The following is a 16,754-nucleotide window of genomic DNA, read 5'->3' as shown; positions in this document are numbered from 1 at the left end:
ATTTCTCCTTCTGTGGCCATTAAAGTCATAGATATGAACACATCAAGAGAAGTTTGGAAGGAAGATTTATTTGGCTCAACGAATAGATCTCAATAGCTCAAACACAAAGTCAGGGTGGTTTGCACACCCTCTCATTTGAGGGGAAATGTTAAGAGTTACTAAAATATTAGTATTGTTCTTTAAATTATAAAATACCTAACTCTCACTTTATCCAAATTGAGCTGAAATTCACAATATCAAGTTTTCTCTAAAACCCAAATCAATTATGGCCTAAACACAACATAAGATATAAAAAGAATGTAGATAAATTGTTAAAGCCAATTAACACATGATACTTAAATATATATCTTGCATTTTGAATATTCCCCTCCACCCCGTGCACACTGGTATCTTGAATGAACGAACTCACTGGTATGAGTTTGAAAGTCATAACAACTAAGTTAAACTTATTTGACCATGTCTTTTGAATATTAGTTTGCCTAACTTTTTATTTAAGGTAAACACATCAGCATGTTAATGAACCTAGTGCTGAAACAGGTCTAAATTTGCTTCTCAAAAGGAATGAATTCAAGCTTGAAAAGTCTTTATCCATTTTGATGCCAGTCTTAAATTATTCAAGCTTTTTTTCTATATATATGTTTACACGTATGTACTATATAATGTCAATGTTTGTACCCATATTTCCTCTATTAATTATTTACCACATCTCATTATAAGATAATTAAGTACGTTTGTAAAATGATTGTAAAACTATATTTTAATAACTCTGATCAAATATATCATTCCACTTTAAAAGAGCTTTATTTATATATATATATATATATATATATGAGAATTTTTCAATGTAGATGTATGTTTGTGAAATGATTGTAAAACTATATTATAATAACTTTGATCAAATATATCATTCCATTTGAAAAGAACTATATGTGTATATATATATATATATATATGAGAATTTTTCACCTTAGATATCTGCATTTTAATAAAATACGATGATGACTTTAGAAAAAATTATCATCTAAAATGTTATTATTTATGATAATTTGTTCAAAAACCTTTAACTGATATCATATCCTTATTTTAATAAAATGTGGACGTATGCACCTAAAGGAACTATATATATATATATAATTTTGGTAAACAAATCCACATATGTCATCAGGCAAAAAGTTGAAGCCATGCCTAGGCAGAGCGTGCAATACATAATTCGTTAAATGGTTTGTGGCAATTCAAAACAGGTATTGGTTTTTGCACCTCCACATAAACATATCTGAATATATATAATATAGAAGCATATTAGTCATATAAATTCATTATTATGTTTCTTTTTCAAATAAAATGAGTTATTCTTCCATTAATGAATTGCTTGTGCGCTTAATTAGTGTATATAAAAAGTGCATGCCGCATGGCATATGACTAGACGATCCATGTAACAAAAATACAATATATTTTCGTTTTCATATTGTTATATATAAATACTATATACATACTGCCACATCTTTCCAATGTCACAATTAGTTTAAAGAATTATTGTTTAAAGGCTAGCGAATCTTAATATATTACAAAGTTATCTATCACTAGCTAATGATATACCAAATCTTGTATGATGGTAATTGCCAATATTGGTAATGAAATTCCACAACATTATATATTGTCAATTCTTTAAACGTTTGGAGTGGAATTAATCCACTACTACCCATATGACCAAAAATATTGGTTGGGATTCGTACTTATCTGATGGGCTTGGCATGGTAATTAGGGGGGAAAATAAAAAAATAAAATAAAATCCTTCAGATCAGAATGAGTTAATTTGATTAATTAGCAAACTGCAAGTAATTTTCAATTTGCTTTTGTTTTAGGGCATGGGGTTTGAATCAAAATAAGACACGAACATTTTATTAATTGAATCAAGATATGTTGTGAAATGAGCTTTGATGGACTGGCTTAGAAATCTATACTCTATTTTCTAAGAGGGAATAGGAGAAAAATAAAAAAGAATAGAGTAAAGAATGTAAAAGGTCTCTGTCTTGAGGTAGTGCTTAATTCCAGCAAAACCAAATGGCTTAATTTATCGATAACATTATACATTACATAATTATACATGACTCTAACATTGTTTTGTTTATGTCATGGAGTAAAGAATGTAAAAGGTCTCTGTCTTGAGGTAGTGCTTAATTCCAGCAAAACCAAATGGCTTAATTTATCGATAACATTATACATTACATAATTATATATGACTCTAACATTGTTTTGTTTATGTCATGTGTACGTATATTCAACAAATATATATATATATATATATATATAAGCTAGGATTGTATAATCGCATGTACAAATCAACAAGATAAAGCTTCATAAAATGCGAAGACGAAGAGAAAACATTAATTTAAAAAAAGAATGGGCGTATATTCAACAAGTATATATATGTACAGTCCGTCTATGATGTAGACGGTCTTCATGCAGACTATAGTATTGGTGACGATTTTCTAAAAAACCGTCGTTAATACTATGAAAAACCATCACTAATAATACGATCCTCATACGGACCGTCCTCACCATAGAATTTCCGTATATATGTATATATATATATATATATATATTTTTTTTTTTTGTAGGCTAGGATTCTATAATCACATGTACAAATCAACAATATAGAGTTTCATAAAATGCGAAGACGAAGAGAAAACATTAATTTAAAAAAAGAATGGCAGAGAGTCTCACAAAGAAAACAGAGAGAGAATATTCTATATTAACAATTTGAGCTGAATTTTATAAACAATTAAAATAAAGAATTCACTACACAACCCGAAGATTTCTTATGCCCCAATCAAAAGTAAAAGTTGGCTGCTTTACGCTATGTGATCAATGTCGCTGTTAATTTGACACAACATAGAAAATTATTCTACACGTTGTCGTTGACCAATTGCGCAAAAAATTTATTTGCAGAAGGAACTCATTAACCAGCCTACATTTAAATTCATTTTTAGGCATATGCTTGGAGCCTTGGACAAAGAACTATAGAATAGTGACACTTGAACCACCTTGAGATTATAATGAATGAGAGATGATAGAAGTATCAAGAGCATCTCTAATTACTAGGTCTATTGGAATCTACAAAACATAAAAGTTGGAAGATGTTGATATTGATGTGGCATAATGTTTATTTAATAGACAATATTTTTTGAAAATTAATCTCTAATAAATTCTATTTAAAATAAAATTCACTGATAATATGTAGTATATTAAATGGTTTGTCTTTATTTTATTTTGTTATTTTTATTCTTTTTTTTTTTTTTAGGTTTCTCTTAATTAAAATACTAGTGTTCCCCATCAGTCTACCTTGACGTTGGCAAGGGATAGACAGTTGAAATACCTCTTTCTTCATGATATTTTTAGAGAGAGAAAGTTGCTTGTTGGACGAGACTGGTAGAAGAGAGAAAGAGAGGAGAGAGAGAGAGAGAGAGAGAGAGAGAGAGAGAGAAAGCTGTTTTTTGGAAGAAAACGGGAGATAAATGTTAAATTGTCAAACAACATGTTATAGAAGGTCACGTTAACAATGGTTTTTATTTTTATTTTTATTTTTCTACCATACCAGTTTGACAAAACTCCTCCTCACATACATTGGAGAGAGTTTTTTTTTTTTTTTTTCCCCTTCTAAAAACTATCTATCTTAGTTGATTTGGCCCATTTTTTTAGCAGTTGACAGAGCAATAGATAAGTTTTTAGAGATGTTCTAAATAAATCTACAAAAATGTATAATAAATATTACATATCAATATTTTATTAGTTTAAATGTTAATATAACTTAGTTATGGTTTAAATGTTCATATAACCTGGTTATGGGACCTGGTTATGGGTAAGTACATCTTTAAAAAATAAATGTAACTAAATATAAACCAATTAAATATTGAAACATAGTAATTAGTAAATTTATTTGGCATCATTCATAATGAATTAGGTTGCAGTCAATTTTTGCCGAAGTATTGCAGGTCTGGATCAATAAGATAAAACTAATTAGACAAGAGACAGTGAAAATTTGTGCATCGTTACCCGCCTTCAAGCATATTTAAAGTCTTTGTGAAAAGATTAATTTAATTAATTATCGATTCCTCATGACCTAGTTGGCAGTGCACTTAGAAAAACTTAAAAAAAAAAAAGAAAAAAAAAAAGAAAGAATCAGAACAAAAGAAACAAGAAGGTACAAGAACAATCATCCTGAAAATTAACTTCCACTTTATTATCGATGACATGGTAACATAAAAAACCATATTGATAAACCTTAATTAATGATTTTAAACTAAATCGTATAAAAAAAAAAAGTACTAACCTTAGTACTTGTCATATTATTATGAGTTGAAGACAAATTTCCAAAAGATTATGTATCAATTCCTTCAACTTGCTTGGGAACAAAGGAGACAGGTAGCTAGCTAGATATCAACAGCAAAGATATTGCACTATATATAATAATTGAAATCTTTTAGTTTGGTTTCTGATAACAGACTAATTAATTAATTTCTTAATTATATATGCTTGTCTTTGTTAGAAATATGCAGAACATCACTTGTCTAGTTGTCTGGCCACGTTGCCAAAACTTGATCCAGTATTTAGTATTTATGCAGTTTTAATTAGCAAATGGTCCAGGATATATAATATAAATTATCTCAAGTCAACTTGTTATTGTTCGACAAAAGAAAATAAAAATAAATAATGTTGCTATTGTTTGCATTTTTCAATAAATTTGGCTTAAGGAATCAAATCCCATTCTATCTCTGAAAGGACCAGATGATCTCTATAATAAACTAATTTGATTTAATGAAGATGGGGATCAACATGTTAAAGACAAGTAATAAGCAGAAGATGCAAATCTATGCAATATGTCAATATTTTATAAAATATATACAGTTTTAATATACTCCAATAAACCTAACTTCTTAATTATATTGTCTTTTCATTATGTTTTTTATTATAATTTAAAAGATAGTTCTCAAAAAAATGAAATTCAATATTATTTAGAAATATATGTCAATAATACAAGAGTTGACAAATATGTTCATCAAATTCTGGATAGCAACAAATATGACATGGTTTGTTTTATTCATGAGATCACTAACTATGGACTAAGTACAAACTTTCAATTTTTCCCTGGTATAGAAACATATATTACTTAATCGGAGCAAAATATAAGAAATATTATAGGAAAACAATACCTGTGAAGGCGGTTTTTTATCCCTCCAGAACCACACATCCCATTCAAAGGAATATGGACTAATTTGAATTTGAATTGGTACGCTACAACATGGTGCAAGTGCAATCCACACATAATGAAGGAGATGAAGAGGTCCACTTCTAGATGAATACCAGAATATTATCAAAGGTGGAAATAATCATATTATCAAAGGTGGAAATAATCTAACAAGTTCACTCTTCTCGGATCGTTAAGCATTAAGCAAGCCCCTTCTCTTATAAGTGTTCTGTTGAAATCAACATGGACACTAAAAATAAATAAATAAATAAATAAAATACTCCTTAAAACGTAAGGGTTTCATTAATTTTATTTTTCAAAATACAAAAGATATTCCCCATCTCAGATTTATAAATTGCTAAATTTCACAGTTATTTTTGTACCTTGTTGCTAAAATAAAAAATGGAGTACATATTGATGTTCTAATAGAGAGAATAATTTGACTATCATTCATCTCAACTGTTGCGAAATCATCCTAATTATTATGTATTTTTGCTCTGCAATTCTTCCTGCTATATAACGTGTTTCTGTTACTACATCTTTTTTTATGTATTCATTTATGTGTAATTTATGTCAATTAAGATATATTGATGCGCCTCATCATTAATAAAGTTGTACAGATGGTCAAACTTTGAATTTGAATAGAATTGAATGGGAAGAAAGGAACCTTAAAAGCCAATGCAAGATAAACATTTAATTAGCTTTTAGCATAGAATAATATCCAAAAAGAAAAAACAATCATTTAGTGATGGAATAAGGGTAAAGATCTATCCACCAATGAAATGTCATTTTTTCCTTTCCTTTCTTTTTTCCAACTTTGTTTTCATTTGATGAAAGGTGATCAAAACATTTTACCAAACAAAAGAAGAAAAGTGAAAACAGAACACGTTGCTAATTTCTACAATAAAATTGACATATCTGATAAAAAAATTCATTTGAGAAAATTATGCAAGGATGACAAAATTAATATCCAACATGACTTAAAACGAAGCGTATTCATTAAAAAAAAAAAAATTTGAAATGAAGGTCGTGTAAACTATATGGGATTCTTTTTTCTTCTTTTTTTTTCATATAAATAAAATGTTTCGATTCAGGCCCAAAAAAAGAAACATATGGGAAACATGATTGAAGCCTAATTCATATGTACAACGGATGTTGATAAATTTTGCGTCTTGTTTTTCTTTCTTTATGATGCATATGCAATTCCCAAAAATTTTCTTAGCCTACTAATATTTATATATAGGAATTCTATTTGAGCTGGACATTGTTTGCCTGGATTTGTTGGGTTCATGTCTTTCTACATGTGGTGGGGTATTAAGCAAAATTTTATTCACCACATATATGTGGATAAGTGTTTTTCTAGAACTCTGAATAAAAAATAAAAAAAAACCCTCAATAATAAGATTTTTGTATATATATATATATCTATATATACATATATATATATCATTTTAATTTGGTAGGAATATACTTTCGTCTTATGTTAAAAATTATATATGTTTTTTCTGTTTTCTTTAAAATAATATGAAAAGATGTTTTTGAAAGTGAAATCATTAATTAACCCAGAAAATAGTACAATATGTGAAACATCTAGGAAGCTACAATTATATTTTGACCCATATGGTAGTGATGGCTAGCTCAAATATGTTTAAATTCTTGATTAATTAATAGTAGATTCCTTAATAATACTTTGTATGATATTATATATTAATTTTCACCTCACTAAAAAAATGCTTATACCATTTGAAAAGCATTTTTACAGGGATTATCTCGGAGCAATTGTCGTGATCAACATATAATAATAAGAAATTAATGGCCACCACAATATATATAAATATATATATATATATCAAAAAAAAAAAAAAAAGGAGTTGGACAAGCATTTAAGCAGTTAAAATCTTATTTCACACACAAGCATATGGAAAATGACACAGTAAAATATTTGAATAGTTTATTTCCTGGAATCTCTGAGGCTCCTCCAAATTAACCGAATGACTCCTAATCCTTTTCACTAAATGAGTGATTCCCCTCCACTATAAACAAGTTGCTTTTTTGTCACCAATCATTCAGTTTATTATACATTTATATGAACAAATATGATATCGATCGAGGTGGATAGACATTGTGTGAATAAAACGGCCAATAATCTTGATTAACTTGGCAATCAACTTGAGAGAAAAATCTTAATTAATCACTTAACTGAATACTTATCCTTTGCTTCAAATATTCTGATACGAAATATCAGAATAAAGGGCTCAATGATTTTGTCACCAATTCATTAATTTAACTTATTTATGGAACCAGATATTGTTCTAAAAATTCTTCTAGTGGAAATCGAACTTCTGCTCCAATCAGTGGTATTTCTCAATTTTTTTTATTCATAAAAATTTATAAATTTTTTTTATACATAAAAAAAAAAAAAAAAAAAAAAAAAAACTAAAGAATGGTATTCCTCCTTTTGAATCTACAGACAAGAAGCACAAAACAATTCCGAAGAGTGCAAAAATATTTAATACTTGTCGAAAGGAGAGGAGATCAACCAAGAAGGCCTAAAAAATTTGTCGAATCGGACAATTTTTATTAGTGTTAAAAATTATTGCATGCGCGACCGTTTAAATTATTTTATGTGGATTAACATATATATATATATATATATATATAGTTGAGATAATAAATACAAAAAGGGAAGTAGTTGTGAGTTTTTAACTAATGTCTAATGTGGTGTGGTCCAGTGGTTTCGCAAAATCTATGAACTAGTTCTTCTCTTAGTGAACGGAACCAGGATAGTCAGTTTGGAGTCACAATATAAAGGAAAAAAAAAATATGAATGCATGCATTTTTCATTTAAATTAGTTATTAAAAGAAAAGAAAAAGAAATCTTTAAAAGAAAATTAAGAGGAAATGGAGGAGGTAGGGGAGCCATGGTCCCCTCGGGCCTAAACATAGGTTCGTCCTGTTACTCTTAACTATTAATAGTCAAAATAAAGAGAGAATAGAGGTAATTAATATACATCAGCAATTTGGGCAAGTTGGGAAGAGCCCTAAAAACTTCTCGAAGGGCAGTACGGCGATCATAATATATAAATATAAAATTAACAAAACAAGAGAAAAAAATTACTTTAAATTTTTCTGTACAACATTCAAAGATTCATAGTTGAATCATTTGAATGAATGTCGACCTTCCATTGCCACCTTTAGCACTAAGCCCTTCATTTAATCAAATCAAATCCAAACATTTGTTTTACTCTTGTTTGGTAAAGACCAGCCCACTCAATGGGTATGCATTGACCCACCTATTTCATAGTAAGACTGATGCAGCTACCCCTTTATTTATTTTTTATTTTTTTGCTGAATTAAAGCTATAGATCAATGGAGACTGGTGCCTCAGATTCCTTGAGCAATTCAAGAAAACTGTTGCATGGAATATTAGGAGTATATCCAACCTTAAAAAATTGTAACTAGTCCCTATTAGTGTGATGTCACTCCTAAAGCCAACTCTATCTCTCTCTCTCTCTCTCTCTCTGTTTTTTTTGCTTTTTTTGATTAATCTCTCTCTGAGTTTGACTATAGACAGTAATTCAAGTTATGAATATATATATATATATATATATAAATCTATGATCACTAGAGTTGTTAAATATTAATAATCCAATTTTTAGTTTTATATCTCCCACAATTATATTTCATTATAAGTCCATAACTCTGTCAAGTAAAATAAATTCTGCATATGTAATTATATATATATATATATACACATATATATATATATAATTAGATATAAAATGAATTTGATATGAGGATAAATTTATAAAGAAAGATAATTTTTATAGTCGTTAAATTGTATAGATTTGATAATTATATTATTCTTTATGATTCATCTTTATTAATTCTTCACTGTATTGAATCTATATATATATATATATATATTGAACCACATATTGGCTTAGCTCTTTTAATACCCTTTGTCTCTTTACTCCCCCCATCTAGAGTGCTTGTTTTTTCAATTTTGTCATTCAACTTGTCCTAATTATAAATCCCACAAACTCCGTTGCTTAACGGTGGTCAGAAACAGAGGGAGAAATTTAATTTTTTGAAATGGAATTTTGGGATTTATTAGTGTCATATAAATGGATATACACTCCATGAATTAAATTTCCACATTTGCACTTATTACCAACAAAATTCCACATTTGCACTGACCCAACTTACCGTATCATGATCTCCATCAACAGTTAGGATTCTTGTCCGTCACTGTCTAAAGGCCAAGTCTCTCCTCGAATCCCCAACATAAATTATTTAATAAAGAACAGTCTGGTCGATTCAATTGTCATTTCACTTTTCAATGTGGATCGTTGTTCAGATCTGTTTTGATAAGGTTAGTAGAAACAGCGGAATATTACAACAAATTAGCTTAACTTAGCATTGGACTCAATTTGGCTTCATTCCTTGCTTCATAATCACCATTACTATGTTTTTTTCTCCTAGTAAAACCAAATTCCTATATATCATTCCCACATTTCCCACCTACCTAGCTAGCTTTCTCATTCTCTTTCATCAGCTTATCAAAATATAATCCATGCATTTTCCATACTACCTAACTGGCCAACTCATCTCATGAGGCAGGTAATCAAAGTGTTATCAGCGTTAACTATATCTTGGACTCACATTAATATCAAAATTAAAATAATTATTTCAATTTGGAGAAAATTAAAATTAAAATTAAAAAAAAAAATTATTTAGCACTTTTTTTTTTTTTCCCCCTCCCTATTTCGCTAACCTTCCTCATTTTCCAGCTACTTCCATTAAAAAGAATCCCGAAAAGTTGAAAGCGTTAAAAGCAAACGAATGAAATAATAAATATATCATACAAAGTGAAAGTGTACTTGAGGCACAAGTAAGGCATGATAACAATAAAAATTGAAATCCATTTTTTTTTTTTTTTTGGCGCTACGAAAGAATTGAAATCCATTTGTGTGTGTATCTATATATATATATATATATTATTAAATGTAAAAAGATATAAATAAATAAAAATTAAAATAAAATGAAAGGAATTAAAAAAAGAGAAATACATATAAAGGAATCGTATTGGGTATCCTGTACTAGAGAATATGTGTCCCTCTCTCTGTGCAAAACATGCACAAAAAAGCTTTCACCATATATTCCAATAATCATCCAAGATTTTGACCACCTGGGACCAACGGTGCGGAAGGGGCTTTCAGTGTAGGACCCACTTTGAATTGGAGTGATTGCGACCCTCCATTGGATTTTCTACTCGCACTCTTCTGATGCATTTGCCTCGGTAATATGAGCATTTTATCCTCCTGGGGCCCAGTCTAATACTTTTATTTTTTTATTTTTTTATTTTTGTTTTTGCACATTATGCACCAAACTCCTAAAATCGACGTTTACGGCCGCGTGGAGCCTGTACCGGCAGCTTTGATGCGCGGGAAAATTGCATGCAATACGCTGCGTTTTACACGTGGCGACCACTCAACAGTATTCAGACGGCCTGGGTTATCAGTAGCCACGGTCATTCCTATGCGACTATTACCAACCGACACCCAGCATTATGACACGTGTAAACATCATGCGGCTATCTACGTCTTGCTAAAGCGTTTCTTCTTAATTAGTGTCTAGCAAACACCTTCAAAAAATTCTGTGGGATAATTACACATATGAAGACCATCTTTTTTTAATTCGCCAAAAAAAATATGTATATCATTTTTTTAACATTCGTAAAAATGATCTAGAACATAAACCATTTTTCATTAACAGGTTGAGAAGTACTTTCAATATTATTCTCCATCAAAAAACAATTTATTCTTTGAATAAAGCACAGATATCTAGAATCTAATTTCTCTGGGTCATTCGGAACGATCTAAAATTGATTATCATATATATTGCTTGTTTCTTGCAAAAAAAGACTTTTTTTAAATGCAAAACATAAAATGTATATTTTTTGATATATTCAAAGTTAATATGCATATTTATATATATGTGTATATATATATATATTCGAATTACCTTTTTTTTTTTATCAAATATATTACAATACACACACATATAAATATATATATATATATATATTAATGGAGATGAAGGATTTGAATTCTTGTAGGAAAAATTAATAGTTTTACCAGTAGCCTATCTTTAAAGGATCAAATTTAATGCAATACAAAATTTTGGACAAAAATAATAATAACAATAATAATAATGCTCACTTTCATAGGTTTTCGTCCTGCACTAATTGAATTGAAAAATCACTTCTTGAATTTTCTTTTAATGAATAATGTACTTTTTATGCAATATATGCACTTTTGGAAAAAAATATTTTCATATATGTAAAAACTAATCAAGTCCTAAATCGCATTCCCAAATAAACGAAAAACGAGTTCAAAAAGTTCTTTATGGATGCCCATCGATGACATTTTAATTTTGGTAAATGCACCTCCATGACTTGAAACGATCTCTTTACTCTCTCTCCCTCTTTTTTCTTTTTATCGCTCTTTTTTCTGGGTTAAATTTTCGGTATTCCATCTAATATAGTTGTGTGACCCACATATGATCCTATAAGTATATTATGCTCTAATAAGTAATGTAGAAGATAAGTTAAAATATATATATATATATATATATATAGATAAGCTTAGAGCATTCCAAGAGATTTTTTAAATATGTTATTTTTTTTATTTTAAAAAGATAACATTTAAAAAAAAAATTCTAATGAATTATTTATTTTGATTTTTTAATATAAAAAATTGGTTTGACTCTTCAAATGTAGAAAGCCAAAACTACTTTTTATTTCAATATTATATTTATTTAATTGAATGTAATATATTTTTATATATCATTATTATAATATTTAAGAGATAGATAACTCATATAAAAGAGAAAAGCTGCAAGTAAAACAATAAAAGTTTATAGAAAAATAAAAATAAAAAGCTTAAATAGAAAGTTTGTTGGAAAACATTTTTAAATTTTACTAGTTATTTTAAAAGATACTCTTTATTTTAGAGAATATACTCTTTTACCTTAAAAAGTTCTTTGGGGATGCTCTTACATTACTTGTTTGAAAAATGTCAAAATTGACAAGGAAATTGATTCATGAGATTTAGCTTGTTAGGATTTAGTTTTCTGAGAATTAATTTTTCTCTTGGTATGTTTGATAAGTAATAGGAAAATTGTGATTTATAATTAATTAAATTTGATATTATATATTAAATTAATGATAAATATGTATTTTTTAAAAAAATTAAAACTATTTTCTTTGAGATTTTCAAAATGAAACATTTATAGGTGGGAACAACTTTTCCACATATTTTTCTATATTTGTGAGAATCTAATTTTCTAATCCCATACTTTTCCACCTCAAAATAAATATCCAAACAAAAAAAAATCGTTAATTTTCCAGAAAAATTAGATTCCCACTAATTTTACCATTACTCAAACATGCCGAGATGATTTGATATTTTTAATATCAGATTTTTTTTAGTAGTTTTTTTTATTATAATGTTAAAATTAATTTTTTTTATAGGATTAAAATTTAAAGTTTAAAAATAATAAAATATAAATTTAATAATATATTAAATCTTATTAAATAAAAATAAAAAATCAATAATTAATAAATTTAATTTTAAATTTTAATAGAAAAAAAAAAAGAAAATGCTAACATCAGCCCTACTTGATTCAAACATATTTATATATATATACCATTAGAACAATTTATATATATATATATATATATATATATAATTCTTCAAAAACAAAAGAAAAGGCGCCTCTGGCACCTACCATTTCATAATAATGTGTGTATGAATGGGGAATATTAACTAAGTGAACCAGATGACTAAAAATAAATATATGCAATACCGATGACTTAATAGCTAATGCGAATATTTGAAACGTCTTGTATTTATTTATTTATGTTTTTGATTGGGCAAACGTTTTCAATGTCCTTTTTTTGAGTAAATAAATACAAATAATAAATATTGCATAATTTTAATGTCCACATGATTATTTTTTTGATTTAAAGGTCCACACGATTTGAACTTTCACTGAATATAGCTATGATATTTCACATCCCATGCCCTATTATTAACAATATTTTACAATTTCTATATGAACCAAACATTTTTAATATTCTTAGCACGAGTATAAATCTCTAACTTATTTAATTCATTCTCATGTTGATTAACAACGACTACTGTAATTTAATGTAATTATGAATAGAAAGAGATATAGTTCTTTGTTTTTCTATTCCTTTTTTAATTAATTTTTGATAGAACTAGGTTTGGTTTTTTATTTTTTATTTTACTGTTGATTCAGAAAGAAAATTATTATTATCTTAGTGAGATTTTTGTTTTGTTTTGTTTTTTTTTTTTTTTTTTTTTTAAGTTTGCTAATCCCCTTCCCCCTAAGACTCGAAGCCAGCGTCGACTGGCCGGACTGAGCTCCCATGCGAGTCTTAAAATACAGCATTTGGATACAATAAAAAATAAATACAGTTAAAATGTCAACTCTAATTAGACATGACACTTAAGTAATTTTTTATTTTTTTTTATCATACACACACACACACATATATATATATATATATATATAAATAATGAGGTGACGTGTGATGTTAAAATAACAGCATATATAATTTCACCTTCAAGTGCACATAATATTTTTTAATAAAGAAAACCAAAATTAAGAAAAAAAAATGAAAAGTAAATTAACTAGTGAAAGAGATTTTTTTTTTTTTTTTTTTTGAATAAAGTGAAAGAGAATTAAGCTCATAGTTTGAAATATGAGGCGTTCCTGACCATATAAAATTTTCGCGGATTTAACAAAGAGGATGGATTAAACGAGCGTTTTGGTGGATGCTGGGATATTAACATTAAACACCACCCGCCGTTATGTAATGATGGCGGCGCAAGCATTATAAATTTTTTTCCGTTATACGGTCACGATCCTCTCTGTTTAACGGTTTACATTTATTTTTATTTTTATTTTTATAAAAAATAAATAAATAAATATCCTCCGCCGTAAGCTCTCCCTCTATAAAAACCAAACTTCCCCACTTCTTAGTAACCCAAAAAAGGAAAGCCACACACACACACACACACACCCTTCTCTGCGGCGTACGTGGACACAAACCACAAAAACACACCAACACACAGACTCTGTTTCTCTTTGATTTCCGCCATGGAAACTCACACAGACAGCTTGTGGGTTTTGGCTCTTGCTTCCAAATGCAAAGCCCTCTCTTCCTTCAACACCCTCTTTGTCTTCCTTTCCATCTTATTGGCTTGGTTAGCCATGGCCTTGCTGTACTGGGCATATCCCGGAGGCCCTGCATGGGGAAAATATTGTTGGAGAGCCACTGGAGGAGGAGGAGCAGCTAAAACTACCAAAACCAATCCAATACCCGGACCTCGAGGGCTTCCACTATTGGGAAGTATGAACCTCATGGCTAACCCCCTGGCTCACCGCAAGCTCGCTATCACCGCGGAGCTGTTCCAGGCAAAGCGGCTCATGGCTTATAGCCTGGGTGACACCCGGGTTATTATGACATGCAATCCGGATCTAGCCAGAGAAATCCTCAACAGCTCCGTCTTCGCAGACCGTCCCATCAAAGAGTCCGCTTACAGCTTAATGTTTAATAGAGCTATCGGTTTTGCTCCTTACGGCGTTTACTGGCGTAACCTTCGTCGAATTGCCGCCACCCATCTCTTTTCACCCAAACAAATCCATGTCTCCCAGGAGCAGAGACTCCAAATTGCTGCTCAAATGGTGTCGTTGATCTCACGCCGTTCTGTGTCAGCTGCTGAACACTTAATCTGCATCCGCGATGTGCTGAAGCGAGCTTCCCTTCACAACATGATGGTGTCGGTGTTCGGACGCAAATACTATTTGGACTCTTCTAATGCTGAGGCCGACGAGCTGGGCCGGCTGGTGGAAGAGGGTTACGAGCTCTTGGGGAAGCTTAACTGGTCCGACCATCTTCCTTGGCTGGCTGGTTTGGACCTTCAGAAAATTCGCTCCAGATGCTCCCAGCTTGTCCCCAAAGTTAACCGCTTTGTCAGCCGGATTATTCAACAACACAGAGCCCACTCCCACGCCCACCATCATCCTCTTGACTTTGTAGATGTCCTTCTCTCTCTTCCCGCATCCGATAACTTGTCGGACCACGATATGATCGCAGTTCTTTGGGTAAGCAATCAATCAATCAAATTAATGCCGTATAAATTCAAATATTTAATATCTGCATGTTGTGTTTGTTTGCTTAACTAATGAGACATGGTGTGAAAACTTGAAAAAGAAAAGGTCGAGAAAGAATCTGTAATTAGAATCTATTTTATTCAAGTTGTTGCCCCCCTTTGATAATAATCAGTCAAAAATTTTCAATTTTGTCTTTTTTCCTTCTTCTTCTTCTTCGTCTTCGTAAACCACTCCCCTTCGTTTCTTTCTTTTTTCTTGTTGTAAAGTCTTTTACCCTCTCAAAAAAGAAACATAGTATAAAGGAGGTCATAAAGTAAATTTACTTTCTGAATTAATTTGGGCATATTTTCCCTACCATTTATATATTATCGTAGGAGATGATATTCAGAGGAACCGACACGGTAGCGGTTCTGATCGAGTGGATCCTCGCTAGGATGGTACTCCATCCTGATATCCAGTCGAAGGTGCAGGATGAGCTGGACCAAGTTGTAGGAAGATCTCGACCGTTGATGGAATCAGACATTCAGTCAATGGTGTTCCTGCAGGCCGTGGTGAAGGAGGTCCTGAGGTTGCATCCTCCGGGCCCGCTTCTATCATGGGCACGCTCGGCAATCACGGACACTACAGTTGATAATTATCTTGTCCCTGCGGGGACCACCGCTATCGTAAACATGTGGGCTATTACTAGGGACCCGCAAGTTTGGTCGGACCCACTCAAGTTTATGCCTGAGAGGTTCATGTCCTGCATGGGCAGCGCCGACGTGGAGTTTTCAGTGTTGGGGTCTGACCTGAGGCTGGCTCCATTTGGGTCGGGCCGTAGGTCATGTCCGGGGAAGATATTGGGCTTGACCACCGTTACATTTTGGGTCGGATCCTTGTTGCACGAGTTCGAATGGGTCCAATCGAATCAGAACCCGGTGAATCTATCCGAAGTGCTAAGGCTGTCGTGCGAAATGGCCGAGCCTCTCACTGTCAAAGTGCAGCCGAGGCGCAGATAAACCAAAAACAAACCCATAATATTAAAAAAAAAAAAAAAAAAAAGGAAAAAAAAAGAAGAAGAAGTAAATACGTGAGTGAAGGTGTTTTTCTATATATATATATATATATATATATATCCTAGAATCTTAACCCTTCCATCTTAATTATATGTTGATCTCTGGTACTACTACTACCACTGGGATTTTGGCAATTAGTTATTATTTATATATTAAGACATGTGCTGCCTTTGTTTTTGTTAAACTATTAGCTTGGTGAATAGATCCTCATTACATGAATTCTATATCAATCTTTTCGTTACAAA

At 30.5% G+C, this 16,754-nt stretch overlaps 1 protein-coding gene across 1 annotated transcript; it reads left to right on the top strand.

The window, feature by feature from the left end:
* Positions 1-14,309: 14,309 nt before the first annotated feature.
* Positions 14,310-16,754, top strand: LOC107406722 (cytochrome P450 78A9-like). The gene is made up of 2 exons (XM_016013895.4): positions 14,310-15,445; positions 15,829-16,754. Exons 1-2 carry the CDS (start codon positions 14,438-14,440, stop codon positions 16,450-16,452), a joined length of 1,632 nt encoding a protein of 543 aa, XP_015869381.2. The 5' UTR covers positions 14,310-14,437; the 3' UTR covers positions 16,453-16,754.

This window comes from Ziziphus jujuba, chromosome 6 (assembly GCF_031755915.1).
Source record: "Ziziphus jujuba cultivar Dongzao chromosome 6, ASM3175591v1".
In the NCBI taxonomy this organism is placed as follows: Eukaryota; Viridiplantae; Streptophyta; class Magnoliopsida; order Rosales; family Rhamnaceae; genus Ziziphus; species Ziziphus jujuba.
Note: the sequence above shows the minus strand (reverse complement) of the source record. Positions and strands in the feature narration are given on the sequence as shown.

Excerpts from the sequence above, each read along its gene's own strand:
- LOC107406722 (XM_016013895.4), top strand. The coding sequence starts at position 14,438 with ATGGAAACTCACACAGACAGCTTGTGGGTTTTGGCTCTTGCTTCCAAA. Across the intron at positions 15,446-15,828 it reads ATATGATCGCAGTTCTTTGG|GAGATGATATTCAGAGGAAC; the intron begins GTAAGCAATCAA and ends ATATTATCGTAG.